This window comes from Heterocephalus glaber, unplaced genomic scaffold (genome assembly GCF_053883595.1).
Source record: "Heterocephalus glaber isolate CG9 unplaced genomic scaffold, H.glaber_assembly_v1.0 deba00001687, whole genome shotgun sequence".
NCBI lineage: Eukaryota > Metazoa > Chordata > Mammalia > Rodentia > Bathyergidae > Heterocephalus > Heterocephalus glaber.
Window position 1 is genome coordinate 13104820 of NW_028258412.1, and position 21894 is coordinate 13126713.

At 44.2% G+C, this 21894-nt stretch overlaps 3 protein-coding genes across 6 annotated transcripts in view; 1 reads left to right on the top strand and 2 right to left on the bottom strand.

The window, feature by feature from the left end:
• Dynll1 (dynein light chain LC8-type 1) overlaps positions 1-2981 on the bottom strand; it is a 32028-nt gene extending 29047 nt beyond the window's left edge. Inside the window, exon 1 of the mRNA XM_087198209.1 lies at positions 2801-2981. The gene's annotated coding sequence lies outside the window, so the exon portion shown is untranslated. The remainder of the gene's footprint in view (positions 1-2800) is intronic.
• A 190-nt stretch (positions 2982-3171) lies between these two features.
• On the top strand, positions 3172-14957 carry Srsf9 (serine and arginine rich splicing factor 9). 3 transcript variants are annotated; one of them, XM_087198207.1, is made up of 6 exons: positions 3172-3494; positions 5971-6000; positions 6601-6761; positions 8460-8632; positions 10105-10253; positions 13094-14957. In XM_087198207.1, the coding sequence occupies exons 1-5, from the start codon at positions 3307-3309 to the stop codon at positions 10246-10248; spliced, it is 696 nt and encodes a 231-aa protein (XP_087054333.1). In that variant the 5' UTR covers positions 3172-3306; the 3' UTR covers positions 10249-10253; positions 13094-14957. The 3 variants fall into 3 exon arrangements, with proteins under 3 accessions (XP_087054333.1, XP_004843723.1, XP_004843721.1); XM_004843666.4 differs by lacking the exon at positions 5971-6000 and having other exon boundaries at positions 3195-3494; XM_004843664.4 differs by lacking the exons at positions 5971-6000; positions 13094-14957 and having other exon boundaries at positions 3195-3494; positions 10105-10599.
• Positions 11125-21513, bottom strand: Gatc (glutamyl-tRNA amidotransferase subunit C). Of its 2 annotated transcripts, none has more exons than XM_004843663.4 (4): positions 21368-21513; positions 21119-21291; positions 13384-13487; positions 11125-11452 (listed from the first exon to the last, which is right to left on the bottom strand). In XM_004843663.4, the coding sequence occupies exons 1-4, from the start codon at positions 21446-21448 to the stop codon at positions 11400-11402; spliced, it is 411 nt and encodes a 136-aa protein (XP_004843720.1). In that variant the 5' UTR covers positions 21449-21513; the 3' UTR covers positions 11125-11399. The 2 variants fall into 2 exon arrangements, with proteins under 2 accessions (XP_004843720.1, XP_021113010.1); XM_021257351.2 differs by having other exon boundaries at positions 11125-11536.
• Between the last annotated feature and the right edge of the window lie 381 nt (positions 21514-21894).

Sequence of the window (21894 nt, forward strand, 5' to 3'; positions counted from 1 at the left end):
TGACTTACCCTATATTTACCTTTTGGTTAATCTGAGCACCATGGCATATCCCTCAAAAATCATTTACGGATAATGTAGATATTAAAAGTATTTATAGGGCCGGGGAATTGACACCACACCCACCTCGAAAGCACAGGTTCCTGAGTTCGATCCCCAGTACCACACACAAAAAAAAGTATCTATAAAGTCACGGAGGTAATGTACACATTTACACAATGATACTTCCTACATTGACTCCATAGGTACTTTTTTTTTTTTTTGGTACCGGGGATCAAACTCAGGTCCTCAGCTTTCGAGGCAGGCGCCAGAACCGTTGAACTGAATCCCCGGCCTGGGTACTTTTTCTTTTCCCCAGCACTGGGGACTGAATATAGGGCCTTCACGCTAAACTACATCTCCAGCACCGACACCCCCCACCACCACCACCGCTTTTATGTTTTAACACTGGGTCGCTTAAAACTTTTGTTTTAAGGCTGGGTCTCACTAAATTATCCAGGCTGGGCTTAAATTTGAGATCCTCTTCACTCAGCCTCCCAGAGTAAAGGGATTACAGGAATGGGCCACCATGCCTGGGTTTTTGTTTTGTTTTTTGAGACAGAGTTCAGGCCGTTCAGGCTGTCCTTAACTCACTACGTAGCCCAGGCAGCCTTGAACTCACTGCTTCAGGCCTCCCAAGTGCTGGGATCACAGGTGTGCACTACTACGCCCAGACCTTTTATTCTGTTTTCTGAGATAGGGTTTTGCTACAAATTCAGGCTGGCCTTGAACTCACTATGTAGCATAGGTTGGCTTTAATCCTTGTGGCAATCCTGCTTCAACCTCCCAAGTACTGAGATTACAAGCCTGGGCAACTTGCCTGGCTATTTTATTTTATTTTTTAAATTTTCCACAAAAAAATAACATAGAAGTGATAAAGTGATAGGACTGAGGGAATATTAGTCTACCTAAGCACATCTCCCCACCTAAGGAGGCATCTGGACTTTGGAATGCCTGTAGAATATATAAACTGTAAGACTGCATACTTGAACTCAAGATGACATTTGGCTAGGGATTTTTCCTGCTTGGTTTTGGAAACCCAGCAGAGAATAGCTAGAAGCATTATATAATCCAGAATACAACATATAGTCTCATTGTTTCATTTTATAAATAATTTATTTATATAATAATTTATAAATAACATTTCATTTTATAAATAATTATTAAAATATTACATGCTGATTACAGATAATTTGATAAATCCATAAAGTATAACAGGTAAATCACTGCCATCAGATTTCTCCACAAATTAAAAAAACACTATAAATATCTGAAAAGTTAGTTTCTGCTATGCTTTGCTGTAAGCAGTAATACAGTATGTAAAATGTATGCATACATATATATAGTATTTAGAACTAGGATGATATATACATTGTTTATATCCTCTTCTTGCTTTATTTTCTTCAGTGTTTGAAAATAAAATATAGTTGCAGTAATAATTTTTTTTGTACCTGGGATCAAACTCAGGACCTTGTGATTGCCAGGAAGGCACTATGCCACTGAGCTAAATCCCTGGCCCATAATTTTTTTATTTTTTTAGGATCTTGCCTTGAATTCACTAGGTACCCCAGGCTGGCCTTGAAACGGGACCTCCTGCCTCCGGCTCCTGAGTGCTGGCATTACAGGCCTGCCCCACCACACCTGGGGGGTGGGGGTGGGGGTGAAGTTTCCTCAGATGCATTTTTTTTTGTACCGGAGATCGAACTCGGGACCTTCCACTTGCAAGCCAGGTGGCAGAACCACTGAGCTAAATCCCCGGCCCATTTGTTGCTGTTGTTGTTGTTTTTGGTACCGGGGATCCAACTCAGGTCCTTGCGCTTTCAAGGCAGGCAACAGAACCACCGAGCTAAATCCCCGGCTGTTGTTGTTTTGAGACAGGGTCTTGCTTGGTAGTTCAGGCTGTCCTTGAACTCACTCACTAGGTAGCCTAGCTGGCCTCAAACTCGCAGCGCTCTGGCTGCCTCGGCCTCTGAAGTACTGATAACACACATGTGCACCACCTTGCCCTGCATTATAAGATTAACTTTTAATTGCACAGAATACAATGATAAAAAGATAATTTACTTTTAGAATTTCATTAGTGATAAAATCCTACAAGCAGAATTATGAGGCCAAAGAGTATTTGTGCATTATCAAAGCTCGATATAGACTATCAATTTACCTTCCAAAAAAGATTATATATTCAGTAGTTATTTCTGGGTAACTAATTTTTTGTTGATTCTAACAGGTTCAGGGATGGTATAACGAGAAATCAACTACCTTCTTTTTTGAGACAGGGTCTCACTTTGTCTTGCAGGCTGGCCTTGAACTCACTCTGCAGCCCGGGCTGGCGATCCTCCTGTCTCAGCCTCCCGAGTGTTAGGATTACAGACCTGCACTACCATGCCTGGCGAGGTTTCTTTTATATGAATAACCTCTAGATGAAGACTTCCTGGTACGATAGGACGCGTTATTGGACGTGTCTGTGGAAATGCGCTAAGGTGTGTGGGTAGCTGAGGTCCCGCAGTCAGCGTAGAGGAGGGGCATGGCTCTGGGTTCTAATCCTAACCCCTCTCTGAGACCTCAGATTTTTCCCTTGAAACAAGGAAAGGAGGTATCCTAAAGGAGGGTGAAAAGCACAAATCGCTAGAGGCGCTCTATAGCTATAGCTGTAATAGTTCTTAGGGAGTTTTCACACCCTCGTCTTGGAGACCATCGGAGGGTCGCCCCGTCAGGTCTAAGAAGTTGTAAGGTGTGGGACAGAGTGGCACGGAGGGCTACTGACCTGAGGCTACGGCTAGGACTCTTTCCGCGCTCTGCTGGGTCGACTCGCAGGCTCTGCGCCCCGCGCGCAGGGATAGACGCGCGCGCCCGCCCGCCCAGGGCGCTTTCCGCATCACCTCAGATTGCTCGCCAAGGCCTGCACGGTAGGCGGCGCTACAGAGGGGGAAACAGAGGCTGAGGGAGCCCAAGTTTCTCGTCCAATCCGCGCCGCTGGCGAGCGAACAGCGTTTGGATGCTAAATTCTAGATGCCCTTTTCCTCACGCCTCCCGCAGCCCTCCAGCACCTACATACAGCGCCGGCCCCTGCGCACGCGCAATTATCACGGCTGCGTCCCCTTTAAGAGGATTCTTGTAGCCTCCGCCGATCCTTTCGCTTCCGTTCCACGTTCCCACAATGCAGTGCGGCTGAGCGCCTCCGAGCTCGCGGGGACGCTCTGGGAGGACCTGAGCTGAGGCGGCAGCGGCGCGACTTGAGCTGCGGCGGGCCCGCGGCGTCGGGCGGTGCGGATGTCGGGTTGGGCGGACGAGCGCGGAGGCGAGGGCGACGGGCGCATCTACGTGGGGAACCTTCCGACAGACGTGCGCGAGAAGGACCTGGAGGACCTGTTCTACAAGTACGGTCGCATCCGCGAGATCGAGCTCAAGAACCGACACGGCCTTGTGCCCTTCGCCTTCGTGCGCTTCGAGGACCCCCGGTGAGGCCCCCGACGGCTCCGCCCGCCTGCAGGCCGGTTCCCGGGCCTTCCCTCCGGTCCCCTCTTCCCGCCCGTCTGGCCTCCCCTCCCCCTCAGCGCAGACCCCCCTCGCGGCGCCCCCGGGTGGACGAGGCGGCCTCTTCTCGCGGGTTTCGGGCGGTCCCCTGCTCCGTCGTCATTTCCTTTATTATTATTTTACTTTAAAACACAAAACCTGAGCCTTTGGAGGGCCAGAGCCCGCTCAATCGCGCCTCGGGGTGGGGAAAATTAGCGCGCTCGTACTCGCGGCTGGGGAGTCGCCCTGAGAAGGGGAAGCGGCCCCGGCCTCGGATACCTCGGGCCCCAAACCAGCCTTGGGGAAAACTAACGGGAAAAGTGGCCCGAACTCCGGTTAGGGGGAGCGGCCAGCGAGGTTGTGGTGCCTTTGGGAGTGGGGTGTAAAGGGGTCTCTGGTGGAACCCGCCTCCACCTGCGCGCACCGCTCCGCGCAGAACCGGAGTCCGGCGCTTGGGAAAGAAGGACCTGAGGAGACTCCTCAGGCAGCCTGAGGGAGGTTTCATTCTCCTCTTAGGGAGGCCTGCCAGATGTTAGAGGCCCCAGAGTTGTGGAGTCTGGTACCTTTACTGGCGCTTTGGTGATTCTGCAAACATTGTTGGCCCTTATGCCGTAAAAGGACCAGCAACTTTTATTTTTGGAGACAGAGACTCTGTAGTTCCCGCCACCATATCCCGTTCTGGACCAGGAACTTTCAAAACTGCAGTTGATCGCTGCACTCGGTGTTAGTGTACCGTTTTTGAGGCATGGTTTAGAGGAAGGCTTCACTTCTGCCCCACTGCCAGCGTTATCTGTAGCGTGTCCTGCTTGCCTGGGGTGGAGGTATTGATAGGGCCAAAAGAGCGGCTGAGGTCAAAGTGGCAGGCAGCGTTCTGAGGTGTTTTGTTTTTTGGTTTTTTTGGTTTGTTTTTGTTTTTTGGAGGCAGGGTCTCACTATGCAGTTGAGGCTGGGCTTGAACTCACTGTATAGCCCAGGCTGGTCTCGAACTCACAGCGATCCACCTGCTTCAGCCTCTTGAGTGCTGGGTTTACAGACTTGCTGCCATCATGGCCGGGCTTTTTTTTTTTTTTTTTTTCCTTTTTGAGACAGGGTTTCACTATATAGTTCAGGTTACTTTGAACTCGCCATGTAATCCAGGCCGGCCTCCAACTAGCTGTGATTCTCCTCACCCTCCCCAGTGCTGGGATTACAGGCATGTGCCACAAGGCCAGTCCCTACACTGAGGTGTTTTTTTTTCTTTCTGAGGTTTGTTTTTTTTTGGTACCGGGGATTGAACTCGGGTCCTTGCGCTTGCACAGCAGGCTCCCAGAGGTTTTTTTGATGGCTACACTGAGGACTCATTCTGTGTGTCTCAACATTTGCCTCAGAAGTGGAACTAGGTATTTTTACATTTAAATGGGAGAAAACTGTGCTCTAACTAGTAACATCCATTGTGTGTGTGTTTTAAGAGTAGGAAAATTTATTGGGAAATAGGAATCTCTCCTGAGAGACAGGAGGGGTCCCAAATGGGTTGCCCCATCCTCCTGTGTGGAAGGACCATGTTGTGTATTTACCATTTTCAACAAACTACAAGGTAGGTACTGTTAACCACACTTTGTTACAGATGAGGAATTTAAGGATATGGAGGGTTGTTGATAAGATTGGCTAGTAAGATTCAAGATAGAATACATACTTGCTGTAGGATGAATTACATTGTTATTTTCCCCCTTAGTTCTTTCTTATCAGAAAAGCTGTATTTTGATACCATGATGTGACAAGTTTCAAACCAAGTACTGTACACGTTAGTATCTTATTTAATCCTAACAAGCCGGTGAGATGGGCTTGTAGCTTATGTTAGAGATGTAAAAATTTGAATAAGCACTTAGCCTTAGGTAAAAACTAAGTGGTTGAAGAATGGTTTGAATTCGAGTCAATTTGTATTCACAATTTGCTCTGAAACCTTAGCAAGTTGCTCTGGATGTGGTCTTGCTACATTTAGGCCTAGAATGTTGGTAAGCAATTGTGTGCCCATAACAGAATGAATCCCTTGCTTTGCTTCTTGGTCTGGGGATGTAACTCAGTGATACAGCACTTCCCTATCAGGTAAGAGGCCTAGAGTTTGATCCCTAGCACCCACTAAAAAAAATTTAAAAAAAAAATTTCCTCTTGGTGAAATCATACCCAGTGGTTTGTACAGTGTACTCCAAACCTTGGTGAGAAGTTACACTTAAAGGAGTTGGGTTTCTTTTCTTTTCTTTCTTTCTTTATTTTGGTACCAGGGATCAAACTCGGGACCTTGTGCTTTCGAGGCAGGCGCCAGAACCACTGAGCTAAATCCCCAGCCCAAGGAGTATGAGTTTTCATCACTAAACACATCTTTGCATTTCTCCTGAGCTGCCTTTTTTCCCTGAGATTTTTTTTCTTTCTTTCTTTCGGTTCCAGGGATCAAACTGAGGACCTTGTGCTTGTGAGGTAGGCTTGGTGCCACTAAGCTAAATTCCTGGCCCTGAGATTTTTTTTTCTGATAACAGGAACTGAACTCAGGACCTTTCGGTAGGCAAGCAGATGCTGCACCACTGAGCTACATCCCCGACCCTCCTGAGATTTTTTTAAAAGGAGTTTTCTTTCTGTAAGCTTTATGACACTGGGCTTTATGGAAGAATTTTAAGGGCTAGTAATAATCTGTCAACAGTTTACTTTTGGGGGGGAGGGGTACCAGGGATCAAACTCGGGTCCCTGCACTTGCGCAGCGGGCGGTGAAACCAGTGAGCTAAATCCCCGGCCCTGTCAACAGTTTACTTTTTCTCTGAATTAGTCCTCTTATAAGTAATCTGTTTACCCATCTATTATTTATTTATTTTTTTTTTGGTCTTGTCAGTCCATTATCACTTGATAGCTAGAAAACCATGTGTACGACCGTTGTAAAGTTTAATTCACCGTGAAGTTTTCAACCAAAGCACAAGTATAAGATTTTGGCTTTGGTTTGTTTTGCTGTTACTCTTCCCTTTCCTTGTGTCCCTCACTGGGAACATTGATCCTCTTGGGTAGCACTAACTCTAAACTTCTTTGCAGAGATGCTGAGGATGCAATTTATGGAAGAAATGGTTATGATTATGGCCAGTGTCGGCTTCGTGTGGAGTTCCCCAGGACTTACGGAGGTCGGGGTGGGTGGCCCCGTGGTGGGAGGACTGGGCCTCCTACAAGAAGATCTGATTTCCGAGTTCTTGTTTCAGGTATGGTTCCTTTCAAACTGAATGAGATGCTGCACGTAAACTACTTAGTCTGGCCTCTAAGGAACGTTAGCTGTTTATTCAGCATGTGACATATATGGGCTTTCTTTTCAATAACCTGTGCACAGTGACAGCTGGAAACCCTGCTCTGGCTTACCAGTGTCCTGCAAATTGAGCTTGTATTACTAGTCCAGCCTTGGTAGAACATTTTTGTTTTTTGGTGGGTTTTGTTTTTTTGTTTTTGTTTTTAAACACAAGATCTCTAGCCGTGTAGTTCAGGCTGGCCTTGAACTTCTGCCTCAGCCTCCCAAGTGCTGGATTACAGGTATGCGCCACCAACGCCTGGTCTGGAACATAAATGTGTTTCTTGTTAAGGGGTTTTTCTCTTGGTGAGAAGGAAAGGTGATGGCAAAATCCTTTCATCTGGGATTCTAAAGACATTTTCTTTTGGAACATACCTTGGTATCACCCTTGCTAGAAAGATACTTATTACAAGAGCCAGATTTGAACAACTCACCAAACTTTGGATCCTGAAAAAGGCTAGATTTTGTGGTGGTTTGGGGATTGAATCAAAAAGAAAAACCAACCAAAGAAAACCCCACAACTTGGAATCTTGTAGATTATTTAGGCAAGTATAGAATATTTCTGTCTAGTGTTAACAAGTGATAAAATGCTAAGCTCAGAAGTTTATGTGTTTTTGAAATTTTATTACAGTGGGAAATACTAATACTGGGAACTTCTGCACAATGCAGGCAAATTTTACGGCCCTACTGGAGTGAGATGTATTGAGCAGCATGGCATCTTTTTAGGATGTGAATGAATTTCCCACAACACAGCAGATTTCCAAGTGCTTAAGAGTGATAGTCTCTGCCTACCTTGTATCCTTCTATAATTTCTTAACCCCAGAACTCTGTTCCCTCCTTCAGGATGTCATACATACTTTCTTTTTCCTCTTCATGCTGCTCTGAAATCCTGCTTAGAAAACTATTAGGAAATGGCTGAAGTCCTGAGCTTGAGCGGTAAACACAGCCTGTGAGAGCAGGAGCACATTTCCCTTTCATGACATCAGGTAGGGTTGTATGACTCCCAACTAGTTTTAGTGTCTGAATATTACCTTTTCCCCCACTATAGTGAAGAATATTGGTGATCTCTTAAGAGGAAGTTTGTCAGTCGTTCACTCCTATAAGAAAACATTTTTTATATTTTTGTTGTTGTGTTGTTACCTTTGGCTATGCTTTACTTAGTTGGCTGCTTTCAAATTCCATGTCCTGGGAAACCTGGTCAGGTAAGAAGTAATTAGTGCTAATAAACTTCATATTGGAAAAGATTGGAATTTGGTTTTGGGAGTTTGGCACTGACTGAAGGACAAAGGAAAAGGTGAATTCTCAGAGATGTCAAACCTATAAATAAGATGCTCTGCTGGGAAGGTTTTGGTCTCTAGAAGATTAGCCCAGAACCAGCTTCTTGAGGTGGTATGCCATACATGCTTCAGTGCTTCTCTCTGCTTTTGTGTTCCACAGAGAAGAGACATAGAATTGGTGGCTCTTTTTTTTTTTTTTTTTGTACTGGGGATCAAACTCAGAACCTTGCGCTTTTGAGACAGGTGGTGGAACCACTGAGCTAAATACTCGGCCCAGGTGGCTCTTAACAGGGCAGTTAACATGGCTGAAGGATGTGGGTTGTTGTGTTCTCTGTGCCTAGGACTTCCTCCATCAGGCAGCTGGCAGGACCTGAAAGATCACATGCGAGAAGCTGGAGATGTCTGTTATGCAGATGTGCAAAAGGATGGAATGGGGATGGTTGAGTATCTCAGAAAAGAAGATATGGAATATGCCCTGCGTAAACTGGATGACACCAAATTTCGCTCTCATGAGGTGGGTCCCTACCTTTTACTGAGCTGCTCTCAGGTCACACTCCCAGAACCTAACCCAGCAATACTGTAGTAGCAACAGTAGCTACTGACAGAAGTAGCAGGTCATGCACTTGCCATTTGATTACCTCATGGTACTATTAAAGTGAACACTTTAAGTGAACAGAGCCAGGGAATTTGTCATATGTGCCACCACACCTAGCTGGGGTTTCTTGGTGTCTTTTTTTTTTTTTTGGTACTGGGGATCGAACTCCGGTCCTTCTGCTTGTGAGGCAGGCGCCAGAACCACTGAACTACATCCCCGGCCCTCTTGGTGTCTTTATTTTCCCAGTACTTGGGACCTTTCGCTTTTGAGGCAGGCATGGTGCCACTGTGCTAAATCCCCAGCCCCTTGATGTCCTTTTCTTTAGGAAAGTAGCTGGTACTTTGGATCCTTTCAAACACTAATTGGACATTGTTTTGGTTTTTTTCTTATCTGTCTTGAGTTGCTGTGGTGTTTATGGATAGCTGGGGAACACATCTCTAGACTTTTTTATTTTTCTGAGGGTTCATATAGTCCCTAGTTTTATGGCTTAGAGCAGTGGTGGGAAACCTGTGGCATTCGTGCCACATTGGGCTGTTTGTATCATTAAAAGCTCTAAAAGCTTTGCCATCATTGGCTTAGAGAATAGTCCTTGCAAGGCTTACGCAGTGCTTTTGCTCAGGCTGTCTTCTAGGACTTGAATTTGAAACAGAAGAGCAGCTGGTCCTCAGTATACTTCGAGGGAGGGTTTCACTATGGGTGAATCCAAAACCATTTAGCTTCTTTAACTTAGCATCTTTGGATCTTCTGAGAATGTTGCTGAGGGCAGAGGGCCTGGAATCAGGCAAGCCTGGACATAACATTAATTTCTTTCTTTTTTTTTTTTTTTGGTACCAGGGATTGAACTCAGGACCTCGCACTTGCGAGGCAGGCGGCTTGCGCTTGCGGAGGCACCATTAAGCTAAATCCCTGGACCCATAACATTAATTTCTTTTTCTTTTTTGGTACTGGGGTTCGAACTCGGGTCCTTGGGCTTTCGAGGCAGGCGGCTATAACATTAATTTCTTAGCTGAGCTGGTACTCTGAACCCTAAATGGTCTATATCCAAAATGGCTATATAATAGTGCGGTCACAAGACATGCCAGGAAGCTAACCTATGAGAATAACTAAAGTCTTGTCCTGACATCTAGGAGATGTTGAATACAGGTTAGCTTCTTCCATAAGATGATCTTGGGCAAATGAAAAAACTTAAGGCTTAGTTTTCCTCCTTTTTGAAATGGGATAATGATTATCTACTTCCATAAACTAGTGAGGGTTTAATGAAATATAGGTAACAGTGGCAGACACATAGTAAGTGCTCAACACAATCATCTTTACTATTAAACAGCTAGGATAGATGTTGATTTGGTTTTTCTTCTCTTTATTTATTCATTTACTCTTTGTTTGAATTTCAGGGTGAAACTTCCTACATCCGAGTTTATCCTGAGAGAAGCACCAGCTATGGCTATTCACGGTCTCGGTCTGGGTCAAGGGGCCGTGACTCTCCATACCAAAGCAGGGGTTCCCCACACTACTTCTCTCCTTTCAGACCCTACTGAGACAGGTGATGGGAGTTTTTTCTTTATTTTTTAGATGACCTGAGCTGCTTTGTGCTCAGAATCTACATTCCAGATTGATGATTTAGTGTCTTAGGAAATTTTTTAAAATTTTTTTTAAGGGAAAAAACTACATAATTTCTACCAGCGCCATATTAGCAGTGAAATGTTTTAAACTGCAGGCATTGTGGTTTTGGTTCAGAAACAAGTTGTATATTTTTCACCCCTGATTATGGGGAAAAAAAAATCAGTGCTGGGTCTTTGTGGGTTGCTCTGCTATGGAGAGAACAGCAGCTACTGTGACTGAGTTGGCCCATTCTGTTTAGAAATATATTTTAAACGTTTAGTAATTGACATGTGTGGTTGTCCTTGATTAAGTATATAGATTTCACCTAACAGATACACTGGTTTAAAAAAAAAATCATTTTGTTTTCAAAGTAACTTGAACCCAGTTTGTAAGAAACAGAAATACATAGTTTTACTTGGAGATGATAGTTGTTATAGTGGTGGCCCAAGAATTTCAACTCCAATGGCAAGTCTAGGGTTTTCCTTATAATTCAAGCCTGACTTTGTAAATTAAATGCCTTTTAAAAAAAAAAAGGGAAGGTGGCTGAAAATAGGCTCAGGGGTATTTTTATGGTAAGTTCTCATTTCCGAAAGAAAAACTATAGGTGTGGTTCCATTTGCATATAATCACTTTGTGGGGTGGAGGGTGGCTCTGTAGTATTTAAACACTGTTGAGACCTTAGCAGAAAGTTAGCTATCTGCTGTGAATAAAGTAGGGACCCAGGAACAAATATAAGTACAGTATGTTTGGTAAAAATAACGCCACTCAAGTTAGTGCAGTCAGCAATTAACAATGACAGCTTAGGCTGTAACTGTGATCTGATGCTTTTATCTGTCGAATATATAAACAGAAAAGTTCACTTACATCCATTTGGTAGACAGTCTTTTAAGGGAAGGTTCAGGATACAGTAAGATAATGTTTTGGCTAGAGTTTGCCAATTCTGACTTTGGAAGAGTTAAGTTACTAAGACTTGCTTGAGCATCCGTATTTTTCAGGTGACTGAAGAAAGGACCATTAGAATTTATAGTAAAATAGCACCATTGCGCTTCCATGTGCTTACAGGGTACCCTCTTCCCAGAAGAGCTACTCAGCTGTGTAGGAAGGGCTCTTTTTCATCCAGCTTTGGTAAAGAGATATTACCTGTTTGAAAATAATAAGAAAGACTGTTATAGGGCCAGGGGTTTACCTCAGTGGTTCCACTGCCTGCCTTGAAAGCACAAGGTCCTGAGTTCAATCCACAGTACCAAAAAGAAAAAAAGAAAGAATGTTATAGCCGAGTTCTGCTGAGTTGGTCAAAATAAGTATAGTTAGCTAAGTACAGCTAAATTAATGCACTTTTCAGTAAGGAGTAGAAACAGGTTAAATTGCCATCTATATGCAGGTAGAATTGGAAGAAAAGACTAATAAGGTTCTATTTGGGAGATAGTATATATGATCAACAGGTATATCTGCTAAAGCAGTAACTGTTGTGCTCTGAGATGGTGGGATTACAAAATCTTCTCTCCAGTTAACACGGGAACCAGAGGCATGTAGTATTTAGCTTTGGTTTGCTTGCCTCCCTTCACATCCTTGAACTAGAGCAGTGGTGGTAAACCTTCGGCACAAATGCCACAGTGGGCTGTTTATATCATTGAAAGCTCTAAAAGGTTCACCATCACTGATCTAGAGCTTCTAAGCTGGGTGTGGTGGTGCATGCCTGTAATCACAGCACCCAGGAGGCTGAGGCAGGAGGATCTTCATAAGTTTGATGCCAGCCTGTACTACATAATGAATTCAAGGCCAACCTGATCTACAGCGAGTCCCTATTCCAGAAGATTATTAAAAAACCTAAATGCCCAGGGAGTGCAATAGCTCTACCCATCTGCACAGGAGATAAAAACCATCTACTTATGCAAGCGCAAGGACCCAAGTTCAATCCCCGGTACCAAAAAAAAAAACCCATCTACTTAAATAAGGTTCTGGATTTTACTAGTGGGCCAGAGCTAGGGCTTTTTTGGGGGTGGGATGGTAAATAGGAATTGAACCCAGGGCCTATGCACTGAACTACACCCAAAGCCCTTTTTAAAGTTTTTAAGATTTTGAGATAGTCTAACTAAATTGCCCAGAATGGGCTTGAATTTAAGATCTTCCTGCCTCAGTCTCCCAGAGTGCTGGGATTACAGATATGTGCCACCATGTTCCAGCTTCAAGAATTCTTTCCAAGCTTCCTTTTAAAAATTTTACAGTGAGGTTAAAGATACAGGTCTCCATTCCAGACAATACAAACCAAAGTCTCACAGCCTTTTTTGGGCTGATTGTCAGTTTGTGCTCTCCCCACCCCACTGTGGGAATTGACCCCAGAGCCTTTGCACTGAGCTACATCCCCAGCACTCTTTCCTTAAAAATTTAGACAGGGTCCTACTAAGCTGCCCAGGGTAAAACTTGGCAGTTTTCCTGCCTCAGCTGCCCAGATTGCTGGAAGCCAGGTATGTCTTGTTTGGCCACAGGTTTTGTTTTTAATTTGAATTGGTTTTCAACACTTAAAACTTGGGAAGTAACATACAAAATGTCAGATATGTGGGTTCTCTGGGAAATTGGTCTCATATTCCTTCCTGGCACCAAAAGAGAAGCAGTGAATGCCAACTGTCCCTTTAGGCAAAGCTCCAGTGCTCTGGCTACAGATTTGCCACCTGCTGTATACTTCTCCAGTCCCACTTTTTTTCATTCTATAACTGAGTGGCCCCTGGGGGTAACTGTGATACCTAGACTCTAATGCTGTCTTTTTTTCTTTTGTTTTTTGAGGGTCTCGCTATGTAGTTCAGGCTGGCCTTATGTCGTCCAGGCTAGTCTCCAGCTCACGGGGATCCTCCTGCTTCAGCCTCCCGAGTGTTGGGATTACAGGTGTGCGCCACCAAGCCCGGCTGTAATCTCATCTTAATGCCACCATCTGTATGCACTTTCTTTTTTTCCAAGTGCCTTCACAGCATCTTTATCCACATAGCATCTGTGACCTCATAGTTCCTACTTCATTCCTTAGGTCACCTTGTGACTATCTGGACTATTCTGTTAAAACCACTCTGGGCAACACATACCTGGGGGGGCCACAAAATACTCCTCCACGACGCAATGGGAGTTTTGTAGTAGTTCTTCAGCACAGTTGCCTTCTGCAACATTGTCAGATCTCAAGTATAGACATCTGCAAAACCCAGAAATTAAAGGTTTACCTTCTCAGAGAATGGTGCTTCTAGGGCATGGTAGAGAAGGTCCCAGTGGTTGAAAGGAACAGCACAGTCCTGAGTTAGGTCACAACTCCAACACACAAGAGCTATGGTCAAGAGTAGACCAAATAACCATCTATAGTTTTTTTTTCATTAAGTTTATTGGTACATTTTAGGTATACAATAAAATTACATTCATCATTAGGATCTCGTACCTTTACATGATGTATCTTAGTTCTTATTTTTTCCCCATTTCCCTGCCCTCCCTTCATCCCCTCCACCCATCATCTGCAGTTTATAAAAGTCTCCTGATAACTGAGGTAAGTGGTAATTACATCTCAGGATATATTTAACAGATATTTTTGGATGATTACTAGGAGCAGGTTACATCTGGGTGGAGACAAATGAAAAAGAAATTAGCATACAATTGTTAAATTTTAACAGAAGTAGGTACAGCCTGCCAGGGCACTTAGAAAGGATATCTAGCCTAGCCTGGGTGAGAAGCATGAACTCAGAATAGGTGATGTCATTGTGAAAGTGCAAGAAATAGCTGGTGGTGGATGGGAAACAACTTCTAGGAAGCACCAGCAGTGTGGATCCCAAAGCAAGAGCTCATCAGGTTCAGAGAAGGGCAGGGTGTGCAGAAGGCTGCAGCACAGCATGCTTGGGTGAAAGAGGAAGCTTGACATCTAAGCATTGCGGGAGAAAGCTTGCTCAAGAGTGACCTGCTTAAGGATGTTGACTCCTAACCTGAGCCCTTTCTGATGCCCCAAAGATGAATGCTGCTTTCACCACAGCCACTTGGGTGAATATTACAAGTGCTTATTGTTGAGCAAGATACACCACAAATAGTTAAAGGATCTCCAATTGTTACTTGGGTCTAGTAGCTTTCGTAAAGTATCAAGATGGCTAACAGGAACTTGCACAAGAACATGAAGCCTCACCCTTGTTTGAAGCCAAAAAAATGCCTGAACAGAGGTCTGAGCGTGTTTGAGTTGAGCTAAAAAAAAAAGGGGGGGGGGTTGGAAATCAGCAGAGGAATCAAGCTTTCTACTGTGAGCGTGGCAGACTACAGCTAACCCTAATGGGATTGAGTCATGTCACAGAGGGGCAGGAATGTGACATAAACACCTGTGCAAAGGCTACCTGTATAGGAGGGCTGAGTTGTCAGCATAAGATTCTTTCAGGAAAAGAAAAGGAATCCTGGTACCCAGCCCAGAGCTAAGCACAATAAATTCATGATAGAAGAGCAGAGAGCTTGAGTCTATTCAAGGATCCCCCACTGTCTTAAATGCCTTGAGAAAAGAGAAAGAATGATCTTTCCAGACCTTAAATTTGTCAAAAAAAAGAGTTGTCCTTTGGGTGTTTATAACCAAGGATTATGTATTCACTTAAGACAACTTAAAGGGCAAAAAATAAAAATCTGTAATTGTACCATTCAAAGATGACCCATGGACTTCTAGACTTTGTTTCTGCTAGACAGTGTAACAAAATGGCTATAAGCTTAGGCTTCCAAGTCACAGCTAAATTCACATTCCTAGTGCTACAATTACATATTCTTATTTGTTTGTTTCCTTATTTGTAGAATGCTTTATGAGATTGCTGAAATCAAATGTAATATTAAAAAGTAAGATCTGATACTACATTCCCATGGCATTAAGAAGTGTGTACTCAGTAGCACGTGCTCTTTTCTGAGTATACTTCAGGCCATCACTCATTCACAGTATGTTTGTGCATTTTATTTTTTTGTTTGGTTTTTTTTTTTTTGGTACGGGGGATCGAACTCTGGTCCTTGCGCTTGTGCAGCAGCCAGCGAAACCACTGAGCTAAATCCCCGGCTTCTGTTTGGTTTTTGAGATGGTCTCACTATGTAGTAGTTCAGACTGGCCTTCAACTCACTATGCAGAGCCCAAGCTGGCCTCTACACTTAATAACCAAATTCAGTAGTGTAGCTGGATAAAAAGTTAGCACTCAAAAATTAGTAGCATTCCTGTACACAACAAACTCATAGCACTTGAGGCAATCCTCCTGCCTCAGCCTCCTGAGTGCTAGGATTACAGGTATGGGCCACTCTAACTGTAGATTGTAAAAGCAATTAATTTTTTTTTCAGTCATTTGGTAATCAGGTCCTATGATATTTCTAGAAGAGATTAACCCTTTCAACACTATACATTTCTACTTAATTCCTCTTTATAGTGGGTTTATTCCTAGAATAGGCCCATACCTCCCTATTTATTTTTTTGGAGACAACTTCTCATTGTGCTGCCCAGTTGGCCTTGAACCTGTGATCCTTCTGCCTCAGCCTCCCAAGTAAGTGGGATTTCAGGTGTGTGCCACCATCCCTAGCCTTATTCATCACAGGCTATTAAACCTACAAAAAAGACCTAAGGTTAGCAAGTTGCTTAAGTTTCCTGGACCTTAGACTCATATAAAATATCGGAGGGCAGGACAAGCTCTTCAGGTCAGTTTTTCTTGTGGGGGTGTGTGTGTGAGACTCTGGAGATTAAAGCCAGGAGGGTCTTGCCATGTTGTCCAGGCTGGGCTCAAATTGGGAATTCTTAGTTTTCCAGAGTGCTGGCCTTACAGGCCTGCACCACATGCCTGGCAGAAAATACTGCTTTTTAAAAGGCATGGAAATGCTGTAGCAGCATAGAGAAGTTTGGCAGCCCTTGGACTGATTGGCAGTAGTACCTCTGGATGCCACTCTACTTCCATCTGCAAGCCTTTTTTTCTCCAAATCTAGTTGTACATAGACTGGAATGGGAGCCAATTGATTTAAGAGTGATTTCAGTTGCTAGGTGTGGTGGTACACCTGTCATCCCAGCATTCTAGAAGGCCCTGGGTTCAATCCCCAGTAGTGCCAAAAGGTGGTGGAGCAGAGGCTTTGAGGGACACCCTAAGCACTGAATGAAGTATTTGGCTTCAGTCAGATGCACTTAAGGAGTTGACTTCAGCTGGCATATCTAGAGTGGCATTTGTGAGCAGAGGCTCTGAGTTCCAAGTCTTGAGGGGGCTACTAGGGATTGAACCCAGGGCCTTTGCACTGAACTACATGCCCAGTCCCCTCACCCCTCCACCTTTTTTTTGGTACCGGGGATCAAACTCAGGACCTTGCACTTGCCAGGCAGGTGGTGACACCACTGAGCTAAATCCCTTGCCCTCCTCACCCCCTTTGAGACAGAATCTCACTAAGATGCCCAGGCTGGGGTCGAACCTGTGATCCTCTTGCCTGAGCCTCCCAGACTGCTGGGGTGCAGGTGAGCACTACCACTCCCAACAAGTTCCATTGTTTTTCCCTCCCTTCACTTCACCTCCCCTCTTCTTTCTGTCTTGTGTGTAATACTGGGGATTGAATCCAGGGCCTTCCTACTGAGTTATATCCCAGCCAGCCCTTTTTATAACTTTTTTTTGGTGACGGTGATGGTGGTACTGGGGATTGAACTCGGACACTGCCACTGAGCTGCATTCCCAGTCCTTTTTGTTTGTTTCTCCTCGTTAAACTCAGAATGGCCAGGTGTGGTGGTGCATGCCTCTAATTCCAGCACTTTGAGGGCTGAGGCAGGAAAATCTCTGTAAATTTGAAGCCAGCCTTGGGTATATAGTGATTTTAAGGCCAGCTTAAACTATATAGTGAGGCCTTGTCTCAAACAAAAAACCAAATAAATAAATATATACTGTATGTATGTGTATGTAGCCCAGGTTGGGCTTAGACTTGATTCTCCTATGGCTTCCTGAAGTGCTGAGATTGTAGGCATGTGCCATAATTCCTGGCTAAACTATAACTTATTTGCCTTCCAAAGTTGTATGTTGTAACTGAGATAATGCACAAAAATTCTTAGTTCCTGACACATAAGGACACCAATGCTTTTAGCTCACATGATTTAAATGTTACTAATGTAATAATCTAGTGGTTACAGATAGGAGATGCTTTGAAACATCCTACAGTGCAAGAAAACTGACCTACCACAGAACAAAGAATTACCCAAATTATCCAGAATTCTCAGTATGCTAAATTTGAGAAACCCTGCTCTGAAATATAGACTTAGGAGTGGAATTTATAAAGCTTATGGTTTATGCAGCAGTATTAAGGCAACAAGCTAATGAAAACAGACAAAATTCAACTGGAAAAGCATGTTTTGGCACCTTCCTCTCAAAAGAAAAAACTCAATGACTTTCGTGATGAACAGATTGGACAGTTACAGGAGCTGATGCAAGAAGCTATTAAACCCAACAAGCAATTTAGTATTACAGAATATACAAAACCAAAATTTTAGTAAATATAATAAAGTTTAGCAAAGCATGTAAAAAAAAATGTTACTAATGTGCACAGAGATTTTTATTTGCTAGTCAGAGCTTTACAGCTAATTTAGCCTAAAATGACTAAAACTTTACTAGGTTCTCTTTCAGATTCAGGCAGTGTGTTCAAGCATTAAAATCTTTAAAATGTCACATTAAAATGCTTAATGGCAACTGTTAACCTAAACTGGATTCCAAATTTATGAAAAGTGTGCAGATCACTCAGAGCTATGTTGAGATTCTAGCTACCCAATCCAAATCCCTTGTCTTTATTTAAAAAGAAAAGCTTTTTCACAAACTCTTCCCTTTATAATGGCTATCTCTATATAGTTACCCTCTAGAAGACCTGGAAAATTCTGACTTCTTTTTATGCTGTTCTCCCTTTCCCTGAAGAAATTAATACAGAACACCCATTCAGCAAACATTTGCTGAGTGTCTCCTTATTCATGCTAAACACTGAGAGCATGATGAGCAAAACCAGCGTGCTCCCTGGAACATTTATGTGGAGAGGGGCAGAAAACTAGATAACATTCCAATAAATGTATAAACAGGTGATTACCAGCTCTACTGAATGTCTTGAGTGCACCACAGGTACTGAAAGAATGAAGTTGGGCCTTGTTTTACTGGCCTGTAATCCCAATACTTTGGGAGGCCAAGGCTGGAGGATCACAAGTTCAAGCCCGGCCTGGGCAATTTAGTGACTTAGCAAGACCCTGTCTCAAAACATTAAAAAGAAAAAAGGGCTGGGGAAGTAGCTCAGTGGTAGAGCCCTTGCCTTGTATGCAGGAAGCCCTGAGCTTAGTCTCCAGTTCTGTGTAAAACAACAAAAATGGCAACAAACAGAACAACAGTGACTTCTTGAGGTGGCAGTTGATACCTGAAGAAGACACTAGAGTGGGTGGGATGAGTTGAGGACAAGGACTGAGAATTGTCACTACCACCTTCCCACCCTACCCTGGGTTTTCAGCATGCTAGATAAATGCTCTATCCCTGAGTTACATCCCCAGCCCATTTGAAAAACTGCTTGAGATAGGATCTCACTGTGTTGTCCAGGCTGGTCTCATCTGTGATCCTCCTGTCTCAGCCTCCCAAGAAGATGGGATTACAGGTGTATACCACTGTGCCTAGCAGATGGGCTGGTTGGTTGGTTTGCTTTTTGAGACAGGTTCTTACTATAGAGATCAGGTTGGCCTCAAGTTGGTGGCAGTCCTCCTGCCTCAGCTTCCCAGAGTACTGGGATTACAGGTATATGACACCACACCTGGCAAATGCTGAGAATTTTTTTGTTGTTTTAAAGAGCAGATGCTAGGTTAGATCATGTCCTACAGGCTATGGTGAAGCTTTTGTCTTTACTAAGAAGTAGTAGAAAGTTAAAGGACTTGGGTAAGAAGATGACATCAGATTTCTGTTTGGAAGTGGTGTATTTACACAAATGGTTAACCTCTCTGGACTTGAGCATTGGACTGCAAAGTAAAGAAAAGATCCAAAGAAATCAAAGACTGGAGAAAAGAATGGTTAGAAAGGGTTAAAAGACTTAAATTTCGGGCCAGGGATTTAGCTCAGTGGTTTCACAGCGCAAGCGCAAGGACCCGAGTTCGATCCCCAGTACCAAAAAAAAAGACTTAAGTTTCACAAGGTTATGGTTATAGATCTGGTTTTCTGTTGTCACTAAGGTCAGCTCTTTTTGTGGTTAGGAGATAGTTTTAAAACCTTCATGAAAAACTAGGATAGGTGGTTCTGGATTGTCCCTATCCTTGAGTTAAGTATGATACTGACCTTCCTAAGAAGACAGCTCCAAGAGCAAAATCTGCTGGCAGAAAGTTTCAAAGAAAAGAGCATTTTCTTAAAAAAATTAAGACTTGGAAACAGGGCTGGGGATTTAGCTTAGTGCCCTGTGCCTGCCTCACAACCACAAGGTCCTGAGTTTGATCCCTGGTACTGGAAAAAAAAGACTTGGAAGCAATTAGTAGAGGTGGGTAGAGGCGGTGACTTTAGTAATCACAGTACTGTGGGAGGCGTGTATGCCCTGAACTCTGGGCTTTTGGCATGCTAGGCAAGGAAGCTGAGTTTGAGTGACTTCCCCCTCCCTATTATACTACACTACATTACTTCACTATTTACTCGCCCCATTAGGCATTTGTTTTAGGCCATTGGTTAAAGCTTCCTTCCACATTCCCACTTCAAAAACTTACTAGTTGGTAAGTTTCTTGCATACTCTTTCAGGAAACAAAACTTAATGCATGGAACTGGAACATAAAAGGGTGCACATAAAGCACTGATAATACTATTCTGACCTTGTTTTTTTATTAAATATATCTTGGAAACCTGTCCATATCAAAGTGTTTGTTACGTATGGTGATATAACATCAAATAAAAATAAGATACTTGTTTCATTGTTTTTAACAACTCCCAGACATCCCATTGTATAACGATGTATTCACCATTTATTTAGCTTGTTTCTGGGTTTGGTTTTGTTTTTGAACCAAATCAACTATGAACAGTTCTCCAAAGGACATTTGTGGATATCTTTTTTCCCCCTTTATGGTGTTGGGGATTGAACCCAGGGCTTTTTAAATGCTGTACTTCTGAGCTATATCCCTGGCACCTTGTGCATGGATCTTGTACTTTCACAGTTCTTTCTATAGGGAACCACTGGGTCAGAAATACACATATTTTAAGTTTTGAAACAGGAGTAATAACACTACGCAAGTCAGAAAATAAAGCTCATATTGTAAAGTAACAAAAATATCAGGAAGACAAATGAATTGAGAGTTCATGGTTGGGCCAGGGATTTAGCTCAGCGGCATAGCGCCTGCCTGGCAAGCTTGAGTTCCTGAGTTCGATCCCCGGTACCAAAAAAAAGTTCATGGTTGGTCGATGCCTCTTGAGAAGAGCTGAGGTTCGCATGCAAAGATGTAGAATGCCATAACTGTTTGGAAGCAAACTATCCAAGAAAAATTGCTCGACAAGCGTGAAGATCCTACCAAGGGACCAAACTTGGCTTGTTAAGGAAACAGTTAAGAAAGCCAGTGTGGTGGAGGGTATAGGGAGGACAACAGTACCGGTTCGTCCGTGTGGTAGGCGCCAACTATTTCCTTCGAGGCGATGAGGAGCAAGGAGTTCGGATTCTGTTTCTACTTACACTGGGAGGACTTGAAAACTCTTTTAAGTGAGAGTGGACAGGATCCACAATGAAAAGACTGAATTAAGCCACTTAACCGCTGGTGACTGCGCAAATTCCTAATCTCCACTTTAAACGCCCGCAAAGGCGCCACAGCCTGCGAAGGCTTCGTGCCACCAGCCGCAAGGTTACCTGTCTTCCAGTACGGACTCCATGGGCTCCACTCCGTCGGTGTCCACTGCACGCAGGCGGTCGGCGAAGGCGATGGCTTTTTCCAGCCGTGCCACAGCTTCGCGGCTGCCAAAGTCCACAAGCGCTAGACGCTCCAAGTGCTCGATCACAGCGGCAGTGATACGACCGCTTTCCTGGGGAACAAAGCGGGGAGCTTGGGTCAAGGGCAGGGCCCGCTCCGACCCCCACCTAGATACTGCTGGCCTTTACCTGAGGATTCGCCTTGGTGGCGAAGGCTTGGCACCCACCAAGCACACCCCGAGAGGTCAGCCACACTGCCCGCGCCCACATTTCTCCCCTTCTCGGCCCCCGTACTGCGCGGCAACGCAACGCCCAGCGACGCGTCTAAGTGTGATGACATCAGAGCGCGCCTCTGTGGCTACAGCTTTCGCCATGAACAGCGTCGGAGAGGCTTGCACTGATATGAAGCGCGAGTACGACCAGTGCTTCAATCGCTGGTTTGCCGAGAAGTTTCTCAAGGGGGACGGTTCCGGGGATCCGTGCACCGATCTCTTCAAGCGCTACCAGCAGTGTGTTCAGGTGAGCCGCCACCCGAGTTCTCCATTCTTTGTCCTCAGGCCCTGTGTTCTCTGGTGTTCCCTACCACACGCATCAAATCTGATGGGGGTTGTGACGCGGAGGGTGGAGAAACCCCGTAACGTGGCCTGTGGCATCAGCCCAGTCCCCTACTGTCAACATCGTGGCCGCCTAGCTATGTCTCTGATCGACCAAGTTTG

Coding starts and splice junctions, on each gene's coding strand:
- Srsf9 (XM_087198207.1), top strand. CDS start 3,307: ATGTCGGGTTGGGCGGACGAGCGCGGAGGCGAGGGCGACGGGCGCATC. Junction 6,001..6,600: donor GAGGACCTTGTGCTTGTGAG/GTAGGCTTGGTG, acceptor ACTTCTTTGCAG/AGATGCTGAGGATGCAATTT. Junction 6,762..8,459: donor TTTCCGAGTTCTTGTTTCAG/GTATGGTTCCTT, acceptor CTCTGTGCCTAG/GACTTCCTCCATCAGGCAGC.
- Gatc (XM_021257351.2), bottom strand. CDS start 21,448: ATGTGGGCGCGGGCAGTGTGGCTGACCTCTCGGGGTGTGCTTGGTGGG. Junction 13,488..21,118: donor GAGTCCGTACTGGAAGACAG/GTAACCTTGCGG, acceptor TGGGTTTTGCAG/ATGTCTATACTTGAGATCTG. Junction 11,537..13,383: donor GTATTTTGTGGCCCCCCCAG/GTATGTGTTGCC, acceptor GATTGAACTCAG/GACCTTGTGCTTTCAAGGCA.